Source organism: Symsagittifera roscoffensis, chromosome 6 (assembly GCF_963678635.1).
Source record: "Symsagittifera roscoffensis chromosome 6, txSymRosc1.1, whole genome shotgun sequence".
Classification (NCBI taxonomy): domain Eukaryota; kingdom Metazoa; phylum Xenacoelomorpha; order Acoela; family Convolutidae; genus Symsagittifera; species Symsagittifera roscoffensis.
In genome coordinates this window covers 42,821,712-42,839,622 of record NC_087067.1, presented here as the reverse complement: position 1 = coordinate 42,839,622, position 17,911 = coordinate 42,821,712, and the positions used below count along the sequence as shown (strand labels likewise).

At 34.9% G+C, this 17,911-nt stretch overlaps 1 protein-coding gene across 1 annotated transcript; it reads right to left on the bottom strand.

Annotated features, from left to right (window-relative positions):
- Positions 1–1,718: 1,718 nt before the first annotated feature.
- On the bottom strand, positions 1,719–16,878 carry LOC134847705 (leupaxin-like). Its single transcript, XM_063864880.1, has 8 exons — positions 16,800–16,878; positions 16,630–16,726; positions 12,081–12,207; positions 11,133–11,621; positions 7,367–7,543; positions 6,180–6,428; positions 5,489–5,616; positions 1,719–2,998 (listed from the first exon to the last, which is right to left on the bottom strand). The coding sequence occupies exons 1-8, from the start codon at positions 16,876–16,878 to the stop codon at positions 2,848–2,850; spliced, it is 1,497 nt and encodes a 498-aa protein (XP_063720950.1). The 3' UTR covers positions 1,719–2,847.
- Between the last annotated feature and the right edge of the window lie 1,033 nt (positions 16,879–17,911).

Here is a 17,911-nt window from a genome sequence, read left to right as displayed (position 1 = left end):
AGCTTTTTAATACTTGGATCTTGTTTTTAAACTGACTATAAACGGCTAGTGGTCTCACATCATCAAAGCTGCGCCTGATACGGTCTTAAAAAATTACTATAAAAAAGCAGTTCCATCGAATTTAATACTACAACTTTTTTAAAAAACCCTGTGCAAAAGTATTAGATCATTTCAACAAAGATTAGCAAACTCTCCTAGCGTAAGCCAAAAAAAGAGCTTTTTGAATGAGGGAGGGTCAAATATCCTGAGTGATCTTAAGTTTTTACTCGTCCCAAATAAGATACGCGTAAAAAAAAAACAAATTTCCATTTCATTTGTGCTGAAATTGGCACCGTTCTTGTGTGTTTCATAATGAACACACGAGACCAAAATGCACTTCACAGTCAGAAACAACAAGACACTGTAAAAACGAAAACAAAAACTTAATTCGAACTACGCACCTGTAGTCACGTGCTCTAAACCACTCAGCCATTAGCGTCTTGCATGTCAGCAGTCCTGAAGAACTTTCAGATACTAGCAAAAAATGCTATTTAAGCCGTTGAAGCTTAAATGTCAAGCAGAAATTTAACATACAAAACGGTCAATACCTCGGCTGGTTTGATGATTTACATTAAAAACTATCCAAAAAGTTCCAGCGTACAAACTATGTGAAACCTGTCATCCAGACAAAACACAGCCTAGAGGCAGTAGAATAAGGATTTTTGAGTATTTAAATCTTCTAGTCATTTTGAGAAAGCTGGATTACAGATATTTTCTATTCCGCTGGAATTTTTCTAACCCCTTGAACTTCTTCTTTGAAACGGACCCAACAGACAAAGGGAAAAGAGTCAATAAACGCAAGGAAACAGAAACACAATTTATGAAAAAACTTCAACTTTCGAATAAAAAGCCTTCCAGCTCTTTGAATTTTAAGAACCATTTATCATTGACTCGTTTTTGATAAAAAATTAACTCAATTTCAGAAAACTGGATGAAAGTATTTTTTATTCCGCTGGGAAATCTGAAAACCAAAATCCATTTTCGATATTAGAATTCGATCACGTTTTTCCTGACCTTTAGAGTTTTACTGTTCGATAGTGGTGTTTGCCTTCCTTTTAAACAGAGGCGAAGTTGCACTTTACTAGCACAAACAAAAATACGAACGATAACGTACAACTGATTCAACAAAATTTCTTAAGTACCGCACGCCAATTATGAGTCTGCATAATTGCTAAGTAACGCAAGCCAACTGTGACGCATTAGCAGTACCAGTCAATTTGGAAAAAAAAACACCAACTAACAAGCCTCAATTTGTAGAGCGGACGCATTTTAACTAGTATACGAAAAAATTCATTGAAAAACATCCGACTTAGCCTAGTTTTGAACTCTCTTATTTTGTTTCCGGTCTCCTTGCCTACCTCTAAGCTACAGATCTATGATACTTCGAAGCTAAAGTGATATTTGAAAGATAAAAGTCTGTGTTACTATCCTTAGCATTGGACTTAATAGCTGGCTATTCATCAAAATTAACAAAGGAAGTGAGTTGAACATGAAAACAAATCAAAAGTCAGATCGCGAAAAATCAAATTATAGTGGGAAAAAATTTTAAGAATTTTTTGAATGAATTATCAGAAATACATCTCGGCCTATATAAGAGTGTTCACTGTGTTCTTTGACACTGAAACACATAAAAAAATATAGTGTTAACAAAAGTTCCCGTCACATCTCCTGTACAAAAACAAGCTTATAAAACTAAATTATCATCAATTTAGAGTGTTTTTAACAAAGTTAGTCTGAACACATACAATCAAATAATTAATTCAAATCAAATTATTTTACAGTTAAATTAAAAATTAAAATTTCAAAATTGTTATTTAGTTTTACGAGGACATTGAGAGCATTTAACAAATACTACAAACTCAAGCTACTTCTAATGCAAACATAAAAGGAAGATATGCACTTCGAAACCTCGTCTGATAGACAACTAATGTGGAGAAGTAAAAAAAATCTAATAACCCAGAAAAAAAAACAACAGCCCACGTAAATTGTAAATAAAATTGAAGTGAATCTTAGAGAGAAAAAGAACTAATTTGTATAATTTATCCGCTCATTCAAGTCTTAAGAAGCTAGGTGGGCGGCTACGCCAAGAAATGTTAAAATCTATAACACTGAAGGATTTAAGGTTATTTTTCAACATGTTACTGGTACCGGTCAAAATAAACTTTGTAATACTGATCAGTAATTGCAAATAATAGATAAAATAATGGTTTGAGTTTTGGACGACAAAACATGTCATTGAAAATATTCAAGTCATCAAATGAAATCAGAAATTAAAATACTTTTAGAACTAAAATACGGTTTCAGAGCAAGCACAGAATAGATAAAATTTAAGTTATGAAATGTTAGCTTTTGCAGAAAATATATGGCAAGACGGCAATAATGAAAATGGTTTTTAAGTATTCAAAATTAACTTGAAAAAAAAATCATAATAACCTACGTAAAATTATAAAAATCTGCACCCACAACTTGTTTTTTTTCTAAATTGAAATACAAATTTCAAATAAACCGAAACTTTATTTTCATTCGTGTTCAACGACAAGGAAAGCATAACAATATCTGGCCCGACTCGGATTAGGTACACCGATATTTCACTTTCACACCCAGGCTATGTCGTACTTGATTCTAGATGTCTTTTCTAAATGGCTATTGAGTCTTCTTTCTAAATGATATTTCTATACCATCAGATTTGTCAATTAGCTTATTCTCACACTCTTGAAGAGGATGTAACAGAGTGCTTTTTGAAACATTTTAATCGATAAGCCAGATATTGGATTCTATCAACGACCAGCAAGGCCAATTAAATAGTTATTAGTGTCCGCCAAATAGCTTTACAAAACAGGGATGACAGTATGGTTGCTGTTTGTATTCCTTGAAGGTTCCTTTGTTGAGTTGTTTCATGCAGAACACGCAGACGAAGTGTTCTGGGTGAAACCTCTTCCCGCCCATCGCCGTGATGCATCTACACAAAATTAAATCGTTGACTCGCAAATAAATTTGTCGCTGAACCGCAAAAATCGTAACAGTTAACAGTTAGTTATAAACTGCTGATCATTCATAATTAACCTAACTGTCATAACTCCTGTCAAGAGCTTTAATACTACTAATAACTCAGAGGCGAAGCTGAGCTTCCCATCACTTGCGATACGCAAAGCCATCGATTCTTAAAACAATTGACAAAATGCCAAAAACAAACAAGACCCGAAATGTTCAAACGTTTAATTCAAACTGAAACTCATTTTGATGAAAACCTGTAACAGAACACAAAAATTAGTATTGAATTAGCTTAAAAACTTCGAATTGCGCTACAATATATTCAGTGGAAAAAAGGCAGTAACAAAAAATTCTGAAAAATTAAGTGAGAAAATTACCTGAAAATATAACTTGCAAAACTTGGAAAAACTACAGCTACAAAAACTTCATGGTTGTATTGGATAAAATTCATAAACAGCCTCAAAAACAATTGGAAATCATTAACCGAACGGCAGTAAAGGCGACAAGTTTTGGGTCGAGCACATGCGTGATACTGGAGGACAATTCTATACGAATAAATTTTGCCCTTAAAATAAGGCAATATAAGTTGACTAGACCGAAATGACAATCTGCTCAAATATTTTTTTTAAATGAAAAAAAAATTACGCAAAATCAGACGTGTAAATTAACAAATTACTGAACGAAAAAAACCTGTTCAATTTGAAACAAAAACCAATAAAAAACCTACAGGATAAAAAAACTCCGTTTAAAAAAACGAAAAATGAACCAACAGGATACTAGGACAAAAACACGAATCGAAAACAAATTTGATAATTTTTTTTTGTAAAATTAATTACAACCTGAAACAGTCTTCACCTAACCTAATTACAACTTAAATTATGGTAGTTTTCTTCAAATTTCTAGAGTTTGAACATGTCAGAAGTGATATTTACCATTCCTATTAAAACGGACATTCTGTCTAGTACCCAATTGCAATACCCTTGCGTTTCCCAAGGGTAATAAATAATTGAGGTTTCTGCCATGCGCAGAGGATCTTTGAAAGGCTATCAGTCCTGACTAAGCATAATCCGTTTGTATTATTATTCAACTGCAGTTATTTTTTTAAAGAAGCTCTTAATTACAACTCAAGGTCATTTTTATGCGTCAGGAGCTTTTACGTTTTAACACTATTGCAGCCGAATCGTCCAAACTGTTTTAGACTTGAAGCTAGTTGTATCACACACTATCAATGCATAGCAGGGGATCGAAAAAACGATCTGAAGCTCTCAAAGTGAACGCCTTGTCGTTATGCTATGTACCTCCAAGTATTAGGAGTAATGGCTACTAATACAAGCAAAAAAAGTTTGTAGGTCTTCACAAACAAGATTAGCCAGGATCTTTAGATGCTTAAAAGGCAGTAAAACAAACTACTGAATATGAGCATCAGATAGCAGCATATAATCATGGCTCAGAATAGCCTTAACATAAATGAACGGTTACAATCAATTAACATGGCCAACAGACAGTTGAAAAAGAGTCAATGAATGCAAGAAAACAGAAAAAAACTTCGAATTTCAAAGAAAAATAGATGCCTTTCAAGCTCTCTGAACTTCAAATACAATTTAACATTGACACACTTTTTATTATATTACTACAATTTGAGAAAACTGGATCAATAGGTAAATTTTTAATTCCTTTGGAAAATCTGAAAATCAAATTCCACTTTCGAAACTAGAAGTCGAAAGGGTTTTTCGTGAATTTTATACTTTTACTTCGATAGCGTAGTTTGTCTTTCTTTTAACAAAGGAAACGAACTGAACTTGAAAAGAAATCATAAGTCAAACCGCGAAAAAGCAAACTTGAGCCTGAACAAACTAAGACTTTTCCTGATGAAAAAAAAAATCATCGCGACCTATAAAAGAGTCTGAACTACGTTCATCGACTCTTAATAAATCTCTTACTTGGAACTGGTTGAAACTTTTTAATAATAGAAACTTTTTTAAACTGACTATAAACAGCTAGTATTCTCACATCAGCAAAGCTGCTTTTGATATGGTCCCAAAAATTACTATAAAGAAACAGTTCCATGCAAAACACAAGCGAGGAAAATGCAAAAAAGAGCTCTAACAGGCAAAACAAAGTGATACAAGGATACGATTTAAAAAGCACTTAGAACTTTTTTTGATACTAAGAGTATCAGTTTCTCACAGGTGCTCGACGGCCGCTTGTAATTTTACGAACGCTAGCCACCAATAAAGCAGCAGCTAATGCTGAATCTAACTGTTGTAATATTTTAATCATATATTGTACTGCTTAAGTAGGTAATTCTCTGCTTAAGTAAATGGATCAAAAGCTTATTTAAAAGAGAAAACTATTACTTGCTCTTTCAGTTGAAATCTTCATCTCAGATTTGACTGAGCAGTTTTCGAAAAAAAAAGTTTTTAAAAAAATCGATCAAAAATTTCTTAGCATTTCTTACCTGCCGGTGATTGGGTGAGCACACCTATGGCATAAGGATCCCCTCTTCTTGTGGTAGTGGGTTTCACAGTAGGGCTTGCCCTCGAACTCGAAGAAGTTGCCACTGCTAGAGAACTCACACTCACACTCCTGAAAACTTTTTTATCACAACAAACTGTTTAGATAACGTCTTTTATGAGCTTCATGAACATTAACTATTAGTAGCATAACACCTGTGCATTCGCTCTCCAATCAGTATAAAACGGCGCTAAAAGCAGCTTCAGAAAAATTGAAGTCGGTCAAAAATTGATTAGTGGAAAACAGTGCTATCCATTTAAGGGTAATAGTAGAGAATGTTTTCAGATTCAAGTGTGGTTCAGTCTATTCGGCAAATTGATTGACCGTACAGATTAGCCCAAACACTTGCGGTGAAACCAAAGAAAAATTATGCAACAATCTGATTCAACTTTATAAAACTAACATTTCCGAAAGAACGACACAACAGGAAAAAAAAGAAAAAAGAAAGAATTAACTTAATTCTCTTGAAAAAAAACAATCCTACGCACATTTGAGCTGATTTAAAAACTAATTATGCGTAAAAAAATTGATATGATTCAGATGCAGGAGGAGATATATAAATACATGTACTATGCCTGCTGAAAATCTACCCTAAAAATCAGTGCAAGCAAAACCAAAAAAATAAAACTTCTTACCGCACACACGAAACATTCTGGATGCCACTGGCCTCCAAGTGCGGATATGAACTGTCTGTCTATGCTTTGGCCACCACACTTAGTGCCCCGACACTTGGGTGCACAGAAGTGTGAGTAGCAGTTGCCACAATACACTTTACCATCTACTCCTTCATGGTAAGTCACCTCTCCTTCGCCCAGTTTCAGGCTGCAGCGACTGCACGCAAAACACTCTGGGTGCCAGTTCTGGTCCAGAGCCGAAACGAACGTCTGAAAAACAAACAAATTCAGTTTCCATTGCCTATTTCGTTTATGAGCAGAATAACCATTTTGTACTCTTATTCTAACTTAAAAAATCTTGATAAATTTTGATATTTTCTCTGACTAAGGTCGTTCCATTTGCGTTTTCTTTCCTTTTCAGAGCGTATCCAGACTTTTCACAACACCTACAATTAAAAACAAAGATAGTCGATTTAAGGTCGTTCGAATCTCGACCCATTCCGATGATTATTTGTGGTACCTGATTTTGCATCGAAAACAAAAAAACATAGCCAACTGACAGTTGGAAAAGAGTAATGAACGCAAGGAAACTGAAACAAAAACTTACTTTTTTTTCAAAAAACTTAAACGTTTGAACTTCGAAGAAAAAAATAGATGGCTTTAAAGCTCTTTGAATTTGTAGAACAATTTATGATGGACACTGGATCAATAGGTAGAACTTTTATTTCACTGGGAAATCTGATTATTTACTTCCATTTTCGAAATTGGAAGCGGATCACGTTTTTCGTGCCCTTTACATTTTTGCTGTTTGATAGTGGAGTTTGCCTTCCTTTTAACAATCGAAATGCACTGAACTAAAAAGAAATCACAACTCAAACCATGAAAAATCAAAATTGAGCGTGAGCAAATTTTGAGACTTTTTCCTGAAAAAAAAACAAAAAAATCAGCAAGACCTATATAATAGTACTCACTACGTTCATTACTCTTCAAGACGAACAAAAAACAGCCGAATACAAAGTTTATCCCTATTTTCAACGGTCGGTCATTATAAAAATACGGCTATGAAAAGTAAAGCTATCAAAAATTAATCGTTCTACGAATGTAACAAATTGGCCAAATTCAATAAAAATGCCATTTCAAATGAAAGTACCATAAAACCACTTTCAAAAATCTCCCGCATTAGGTGTAAAATCCCAAACCAAACTAACATCTATGATTGGCTGATTGCACTGGTGGCATTTGGGCGCGAAGCTCTTTTGGTAGCAAGACTCACAGAAGGCCTCCCCATGTCTGTCAAAGAAGTCAGTCTCCCCGGCCAGTTGTCTCACACATAACACACATGAGAAACAGGGCGGGTGCCACAGCTTTCCCAGTGCAGTCACTATCTGAACAATTCCAAAAGTTAAGACCAGATTAATTATTAAGAACTCGCAACTTTAAATTAAGACTAGCGTTTAACGCACCTCCGGTGCTTCGAAATTTTCCGACAACTCATGAAAAACCGCATATATTGGAAACAACATCTGCAAACTTTTAGTGTACTCTGACTGCACCCAATTACAGGGTTGGTAATTTCGAACTTTTTAATTTTTTTTATTCCCATTTTAAAAGCGTCATCTCGAAAACTTAATGGGCCTCTGGAGAAATTTCCCGAAAAAAAAATTAAAAAAAGTCTTATCTCGGAAACTAAAAGGACTTGAGCATTCATATTAAGAGGCAAGATTTGAGACGCCTGGGTGTACGCTGACAATAAGGCTGTATCTTCATCAAGCTAGTAGTTTCAAATTTTTTGAATTTCTTTGTAGATAAATTCGAGAAACTTTCAAAAAAACAAAAAACGTCACATCCCGGAAAATAAAAGCATTTGAGAAGTCGCGTTTAGCAGTCGCATGTGGCAAGATTTGCAACACTTTAGAGTAGCCTGCCAACACCGAACTATAGCGTTGGGAATTTCAAATTTTGAAAAATAATTAATTTAAACTTTCCGAAAATTTTGAAAAAATCACAAAAAACGTCACAACTCGAAAAGAATTGAGCAGTCATACTTGGAGGCAAGATTCGCAATCCTTGATAGTACTCTAACAGGACCTAACTACAGGGTTGGGAACTTCAGATTTTTAAAAAATAATCATAATTTGAGTTTTCTGAAAATTTTTGAAAAATCACAAAAATCGTCATATCTCGAAAACTACAATGATTTGAGCAGCCATAATTGGACGCAAGATTCGCAATCCTTGATAGTACTCTGAGAATACCCAACTACAGGGTTGGGAAATTCAGATTTTTGAAAAAATCATAATTGAAGTTTTCTGAAAATTTTCGAAAAAATCACAAAAACATCGTATCTCGAGAACTACAGAGAATTGAGCGGTCATATTTGGAGGCAAGATTCGCAATCATTGAGAGTACTCTGACAGGACCCAACTACAGGGTTGAGAATTTCAGATTTTGCGAAAAAAAATTATTATAAGTTTTCTGAAAATTTTTTGAAAAACCACAAAAATCGTCATATCTCGAAAACTACAAGGATTTGAGCAGTCATAATTGGACGCAAGATTCGCAACCCCTGATAGTACTCTGAGAATGCCCAACTACAGGTTTGGGAATTTCAAATTTTTAAAAAATTGTAATAATTGAAGTTTTCTGAAAATTTTTGAAAAAATCACAAAAAACGCCATATCTCGAAAACTACAATAAAATGAGCAGTCAGACTTGGAGGCAAGATTCGCAATGTTTGATAGTACTCTGACAGTACCCAGGTACAGGGTTGGGAATTTCAGACTTTTAAAAATCATAATGATTGAAGTTTTCTGAAAATTTTTGAAAAAATCACAAAAACATCATATCTCGAAAACTACAAAGAATTGAGCAGTCATACTTGGAGGCACGATTCGAAACTTTTGATAGTACTCGAACAGTACCCAACTACAGGGTTGGGAATTTCAGATTTTCATAAATCAATGATTGAAGTTTTCTGAAAATTTTTGAAAAAATCACAAAAACATCATATCTCGAAAACTACGAAGAATTGAGCAGTCATACTTGGAGGCAAGATTCGCAATCTTTGAGAGTACTCTGACAGGCCCTAATTACAGAATTTGGAACTTCAGATTTTCAAAAAATAATAATAATTTAAGTTTTCTGAAAATTTTTGAAAAAATCACAAAAAACGTCATATCTCGAAAACTACAAAGAATTGAGCAGTCATATTTGCAGCCAAGATTCGCAATCCTTGATAGTACTCTAACAGTACCCAACTACCGGGTTGGGAACTTCAAGTTTTGTAAATTATTTTGTTATTTGAAATTTCTGAAAATTTATGAAAAGATCTCAAAAATCGTCTTATCTTGTTAACTAAAATGATTCGGGCATTCAAAATTGAAGGCCAAATTCGCAACCCCTAATTCGGTATTGGGCTGCTTAATTTAAACTCGGTAAAATAACCACTAAAATCAAATTGGAAAATCGAAAAAAAATTCTTAACCATTGCAATATACGATATAGATTAAACATGCAAAAATAATACGTTGAAAAAGCTTAAACATGGCGAGATAGTGAAGCCCGCATTTAAATATATAATAGATTAACTATTTGATTTATTCAAACTTAAAATTAAAAATTTTATCCTTCAAATTTAAATAAGAGCGCAGTTCGGTCTATTATCGGTGCAACACATTAGTGATTGATTCAAACGATATTTTTGGATTAGTTAATAAATTGCTGCGGCAAAGCATTTAGAACATTCTTCGGAAAACCCTCAAACTTATTTGTGAGTAGTGTGTCCAACTGTAACTGAATTGAAAACTGTAACTGAAACTGTTACTGCACAACTGAAATGGTTTTGATCAACTGAAACTGTAACTGAAACAGCCGGATGTTTTGAACTGTAACTGAAACTGTAACTGAAACCAACTCCGGTCCTTGTTTCAGTTAGAGTTTCAGTTACAGTTACAGTTTCAGTTGCAGATAGCTTAGTATAAATACTTGACGCAATTCATACGTTTCCAGAACGAGATGGCAGCAACAACAACTGGTCGCAAGCGTAGCAACCCGGTGCATCAATACTTTGTTATAGATGAGAGCAAGACAGCGTACAGATGTACGGACGACGACTGCGAGTTCACAAGTCTGGTGAAGCATGGTCCTACCAACCTCAAACTGCACCTCAAAAAGAAGCACCCTGAATGGCAAAAGCAACTCGAAGTCAAAGAAACAGCAGAAAAGAAGGATGACACAAGACACTCCGAGATGCTATGGTCTGATTTCTACGAAGACAGATCTGACGAAGAAGAAAACTTTCCGAGTTTGTTCACTCCACCTCCATCTGCATCGCAACCCGAAGAAATAGCCGTTAAGCTTTCGGCCCAGTTTGAGAGCTATTGCGCGAATATCTCTACTTACGAACACATGAAACCGGGATTTGACATTGATCTCAAACATCACTCGGAAGACCTTCACAAGTTTTGGCGCGACAGACTATCTACTGTTCCTGAGTTGTCTCAGTTTGCGCTTGCGAACCTGTGTTTCAGCGGCGCTGGAGTCGGAGTTGAAAGACTTTTTTCGGGAGCAGCCATCCAAGCGGAAGGAAGACTTAGAGTGCTGTCGAACACTGGGCTCCGTGAAAGAACAATGATTACGAGTAACCGTGACTTGATTGAATGACTTGACTTTTGATTGAACTCGTTAAGTTTTTGTTTCTTTGTAAGTTTTGTTTTCAAATTCAACATGTTGTTTGATTCAATTTTTCCAACTGAAAGCTTCAACTGAAACTGTAACTGAAACTGAAAGAAAAAAACTGTAAAAACTGTAACTGTAACTGAAATGGAAAGACCCGGAAAATCAGAACTGTAACTTTAACTGAAACTGAAAAACAGACAAAAAGAATTCAGTTGGACACACTATTTGTGAGTAATTCAACAATTATTAATCTTTAGATGTAATGAATTGATTTTAAAATTAATTAAACTAACTAACCTGTCCATGAATAGTCATTCCACATTTTTCACACGTTCCTTTACTGGGTGCATGTACTCCCATTGAAGCCATTTTTTGAGTCACGGCATCGTAGCATTCCTGGAAATCGCCATTAACTGGAAAACCATCTACTAATTTTGATTGATTCATTGCTGGTTCCATATCACCGCGCGATAATCTAGACTTAGCTGACGGTGGCTGATTTTGATTTGAGTTAGAAACCGTTTTCTCTGAGTGGTTTGTTTGCTCCGAGTAAACTCGCTCTTTAGTAAACTCGCTCTGAACAGAAACTACTTCGCTAACAGGCGCCTCTGAATTTCTATTCGCTTCTGAAGATTCGACGTTTTCAGACACATAGTAATTTGTATCATATATTGCGTTGTCATAAATGTCCTCAGGATTTGCATGATGTTTAGAATTTGAGATTGTGGCTATATCGTAAATTTCTTCGGTGTCATCTTGAGCACCCGCTGGCGCTGAAAATCTGCCCTGAAAAAAAAGATTGACAGTTTTAGAAACATGTTGATCAAAAAATTACAAGATTGCCACAAACGATAAGCAATTTGTTAAAAAGTAAAGCTCCTGCCGGGGCTTGAACTAACAACCGTTGTCAGAGCCACATGATTGGAAAAAACGTCGACTCAGCCCAGCTGATATAGCTGGTATTTTTTAAGTTGTGTTTAAATGTTTGTGTCATCTTGCTTGGGTTTACATGTAACCAATGTAAACTCAAAAATTAGATATGAAAAAAAAAAACACTATCTAGCAAGTGCCATTTTTTTAAACAAAAAAAAAGATAAAAACAACACACTTCAGCTCTAAACAACACCCTGTCTAAAACCTAATTGAAATTCAGCACCCACCCAGAAATGATTTTGCAATTTGGGGTTTTCTAACTATCGCGACACCAAGTTTCGGTCTGATATAAAGAAAAAACAGCATGCTCACTTGATTGGGTGCAACATCGTCTATGTTTGTTTCTTGCATGTATCTCCTATCACTTGACTGCGGTTGGGGCTGCTGGTGGACTCTTCCATCGTAAGATGTAGAAGAGCGCACACCACGCGTTTCATTTCTAAAACAACACAATGATCAGAATCAACATTTCCTTGCTTCTAACTTTTCTCAAAGGAAGAAAAGTAAACTTGTTTGATAAAATAGATAAAACCAAAGGAGAAAAATAACATGTCTACGAGGGGTATTTTTATCAGTCAACTCGAGGATCTGATTAAACCTCTCAATCAAAACATTGCCATTTCTATTGCTGTCACAAAAAAAAACAAGAATGAGTTGACGGTGATTTCATTTGCCAAGTTTTCAAAACCACAATGGCAAGAGCTATAGAATTTTGAAGATTTTAATTTTCTTGATTTTTCCATTGCAATTAAATTGATTGTTATAATCAGACGACCAGAAAACGAAGCAGCTTCTTTCATGAACGAAGCAGCTTCTTTCATGGGTTTCACTTGCATGATCAGGGCGTCATTATTACTGAAAACTATTTCAAAACAAGGATAGCCGGTTTCTACGCAAATGGTCAAGAATTTTCCGCCATATTCTTAAAAAATACATTAAAAGTTTGTTTTCGAACTAGTGGCGTTTTTTGTACTTGGCGAGATATAGTGATCTGACAAAAGCCTTAGACTTTGGCATATTCCATAACATTAACCCAAATGAGAAAATTGGATCAATAAGTAAACTTTTCTTTCGCTAGGAAATCTGAAAGTTCAATTCCACTTTCGAAACTAAAAGTCAATTACGTTTTTCGTGACCTTTACAATTTTGCTGTTTGATAGTGGAGTTTACCTTCCTTTTAACAAAAGAAAAAACTAAACTTAAAAATAATTCAAAAGTCAAACCGCGAAAAAGTAAACTTGAGCCAGAACAAATTTTAAGATTTTCTGAAAAAAATCGAAAAAACATTCGCGACTTATAAAACAGTCTAAACTACGTTCATCGACTCTTAATAAATCTCTTAAAAAGAACTGGTTGCAACTTTTAATAATGCGAATTTTTTTAAACTGACTATAAACAGCTAGCATTCTCACATTAGCAAAGCTGCTACTGATATGGTCTCAAAAATACTATAACAGAGCAGTTCCATCAAATTTACACAGAGGCGAAGCTGCGCTTTGCAAACACAAGCCAGGAAAATGCAAAATAGAGCTCTAAAAAGGCGAAACAAAGTAAAATAAGGAAAATATTAAAAAAACACCATGAATTTTTTTTTGTTGAGATTGAGAGTATCACTTTCTCTCATCTGCTCCAAGACCGCTTGCAATTTTAATAATACTAGCCACCAATAAAGTAGCGAAGATTCGAGCAAAAACAAAATAGAACTATTTCAAGGTTCCGGATTTCTCCAACCTGATTATTAGGAGCGTCACTCACGTCCTCCAATAAGCGCCACGGTCACTTGGAAGTAAACTAGTGAACTAGTGGCCCAGCTAATACTGGATACACCTGCTTTAAAAATTTATGATATACTGTACTGATAAAGCCGCTAGCTCGGGAAACAATTGACATAACTTTTTTTAGTACTTCGGTTAAAACCTTAATCTCCGATTTGGAAGGGTTGTTTTTGAAAAACTTTTAAAAATTAGTCAAAATTTAAAACTTTTTTCCACCAATTTTATGGAATACCCGCTTGAGAAGCTGAGATCCCAAGATTGAAACCTTCATATCAGATTTGTGCAATTGATATTTGAGAAATTGAAAAATCCCCCTACTGACACTTTCGAACAGAGTAGAACGTGGGGTAAAATGAAAAGAGAAGCGAAATATGCAGGCATAATGAAGAGCAGCCGGTTTGTCCATTGCAAAGGTTTTTTTTGAAAAACAGTGCAGTAGTTTTGAGAAAAATTGAAATTTCTGCAAAAAGTTTCCAAAGCGCCGCAAAAGAACAAAAAAACAAATCTCATACATTTTCAAAATACCTGATTTCTCAAACAGGACCTGACACTAGCCAAAAAAAGCAACAAAATATGTTATTAAATTGCCTATGCTGAAATAGGCTTAAATATGATTAAGTTGAAATATACCAACAGTTGCACCAAAAGAGCACTTTTATTTGCGACTTGGTTCCAAAAAAATTGTAATAAAACGCAACGCTTCGCATATGTAATAATAAAAAAACTTGGGGTAGCCCCCAAGGGATGTGTCGTTCTCTAATTCCAGTTTTTACCAAAATACAATTGAGTTTTGACAAACATTCCATTCTCTATGAGCCAATGTCTTTCAGATTAAACTTATTCGCAAAAAACTTTTTGTACACAAAACTAAACTCAATATTTTACCTACTGCATTTGCTAAGAATGTACCTCTTGTCGAGAAGTCGTGTTCTTGTTTTTGCTTCAACGAATTTCGCGTTTTAAAATTTCATTTCCTGCGCTTTCGTGTTTTTTTCCTATTTGCATAAGCTTTGAACAAAAGATTCCCACTCGATGTTGTATCTGCCTTTGTTTATGTCGACAAATATAAAAACAACGTGCATTTCACGGTATAAGGATAGTGGCAAGGGTGAGTCTTTTTTAACATCTCTCTGTAATTCAAACTAATAGTGCCTTTGATAAATGAGCACTTTTAATATGACTTGGGTTGGACAAAAGTGGACTTCGTTAAATGACACGACACTACGCGCCGCTTGCTAGCGTAAATCATGGTCTATGATGGTTGTCAGCGCATATCCGGTTACAATACCCTTGCTTATCAAACTATTATCATTAGCGCAAAATCTGCACTGTGGTGTTCCAAAAATAGCCAAAATACAATTGGGAAGATTGTGCAGCTGAGCTTGTGTGTGGGGGGGGGGGGGGGGGGGGAAGTTGCTTTAAGAAAATGACACAGAGGCGACGCGGAGCTTCGCAACAATTGCGACGCAAAAAAAAAACAAATTGCGCTACAAAACAGAGAATGGAAAAAAACAGAAGTTAGAAAAATTTTCTGAAAAATTATGTTGGATAAAATTACTTGAAAAAACATTTGATAACTTCATACTTCTATCAGATGAAAATAATATACCGTCCTTAAAAGATGTTAATCATTTACCGAAGTACAACAAAGAGGACAAACTTTGGGTCCAAACCTGTTGAGCCGAACCAAACTGTTGTCATAAAAAATTTCATAAATTTAAATTTTTATGACCCATCAAAAGTGAAACAAATTACGCAAAATAAGTTGACTAAGTCGGTATATTAGAAACTGAAGCTGTTTGAGTATTTTGAAAAAATGAAAAAAAAACTCTCAAAATCAGACATGGTAAATTTACAAATTTGTGAAGTTTCAGTTACAGTAAAGACAGTTTAAATTGGAACAAAACCCATGCTTTAAAAAAAAGTAAGCCAATAAAAACTCTACCAGATAAAAAAAAACGTTTAAAAAATGAAAAATGAACCAACAGAAACTAGGACGAAAAGCAGGAACCAAAAAAATGAAATTTATTTGAAAAGATAATTACAACCTGAACGGGCTTGAATTAATTACTAGCTAAGTGATAGTATTTTTATTAGAATTTTCAAGAGATTGAGCATTTCAGATGAAAGATCCTCTAGAAGTGAAGATCCTGTGGACAAAGTTGTTTACGGAAAAAAAAGTCTATAACCGATTGCAATATCCTTGCTTGTCGCAAGGGTAATGAGCTTTTTTGAAATTTTATCAACTTCCATTTTTCGTAGAAAAAACATGACATTCAGGCTCCTTGAAATTCGGATCTTTTAGGGCTGACACTTTAGAAGTTGAAAGCAGTCGGAACATTCAGGTCATCGTCCTGATACATGCACTTTTTTGCAGTGCTCCTTTCTAGTTGTGCTAACTTTTATGGCTCCACTGCGCGATTTGCCATTCGATATCGGGCTCATCTCTTCAAATTCGGGTTCATCTCTTCAAAATCGGGCATATCTCTCACTCAATCAATAAAAAAACGATCTTTTATTTATCCCTCCATTCATTTCATGGCTATGTAGATGTGCTATTTTGTATTTAATGTCAAAAAAAACTTGTATATTCATTCGGTATTGTATTACTAGATGTCGAAAAAATTAAACATTCAAACATTACCAGTTTTCTGCATACAAGAGAAACGACAAATTACGTTAAAACATAAGAGCAGATGGCTCATCCTAACTACCTGTTCAGAAACTTTATTGTCGTAACAAAGTTTGAAAAGAAAACATAGCCAAAAGCAATTGGAAAAGCTTTCAAATTAGCTTCAAACTGGGACATACCCCAAACAATCGAGGGTCGTCCTCCATGCGACGCAACATAGGCCGAAATCATCTCAGTCGATTACCCATTTTAAGCGAAAAAAAATATTTACAAAAATCGGTACTGGTTTAGTTATAAACTACAGGAATACGTCAAATTAGTTTCAATTATATTACAATTGATTCAAGCATAAAAACCATAAATTAGCTACTGAGATAGATTAAGAGAGTGACATAGTTTGTTCATAGTATATTTTTCATTTATGATATATGAGTTTTCACAAATTTATACTCACAATTTAATTGAAGATTCAAGGTCATTTATGAGGTTATCCAGGGGTGGCTTGAACATTTGATTCCGATCAGCAGCATTATCATTGCGAAGAATTTTTGCTGAAAATGATCAATGAATATTTGCCAAAGAATGTCAATCATATGTAATGATCGAACAACCGAATATACATACCGTTGTTTGCAGTAGCACTGTGCAGCTCGTTTAGCAAGGAATCAAGTTCTGAGAGATGATTTCCACCTGTTTCATTCATTCTGAAAAGAAACAAATCATAAAAAAAATTTCCAAATGAATTAATTGCCAAATGAAAATAAGTTCAGATATGCAAGTTTATACCAGAATTCAGTGAATTTAGGTTACACTACTATCCATGATATTATTCACGATAATTCAACGCAAAATTTAACTGATAGATCCTCTTTAACTAAAAATACAAGTTTCGCGCCACTTGCGATTAAAAAAAAGAATTACTATGATTGAAATCTAACAAAAAAAATGTAGAAAAAAAACTTCAAAATATCGTTTTTGTCATTTAAATTGCAAGAAACGCCCAAAATATCCGGAACAAAACTGCCTGTACCATTACACTCTACAAAGACCTGTGGGGATGTTATAAAGAAGGCAAGTTTTCAAAAAAAAAGACCTTTCTGTGGAAATAAGCGGACAAAAAACATAGACAATTATCTAAATTAGGCAACATCTTCTAATTGCAGAAAAATAGGTCTCAAGTGGAATCGAACTCCCGGGCTTTGTCGTCTCAAGCATGGGGATTACAGCAACTTGGAATAAAGCTGATCCTTCGAGCTACGGGAACCAAGCCGACAAAAAAAAACAGACGGACGATAGTCCGAAAAAGCACAAACACTAGTTTGCAAAAAAGAGCCCGGTCAGATTCGAACCCCTAGCATTTCCCATCTCTACAGCTGTTGTTTTACCTCTATGCTAGATGCGTCGGATAGTTGATTGGATTTGAATTTATAACAACCAAGCGGTAATCTTATTAAATAGTGTCTTTTAAGATTAAATGAGATGAGGGCATCCGTGGTGGCCCTGTAATTATCATCCTTGGCGCAAGTTCTTTATTTGGAGCACTCGATACTCCAGCAGACTACATAAAGAGAAGCTTGATAAGGCAGGGCTTCATTCATTTCTCAATCCTTCCCCGCCTCAATTGTCATAAGAGGACACCAAAAATGAAGAAGTCAATCTTGACCCATATAAGCGAAGCGGAACCAAAGGACGAATTTGTTACTTGACACGACACTATCAACAACTCACTGTCGCCT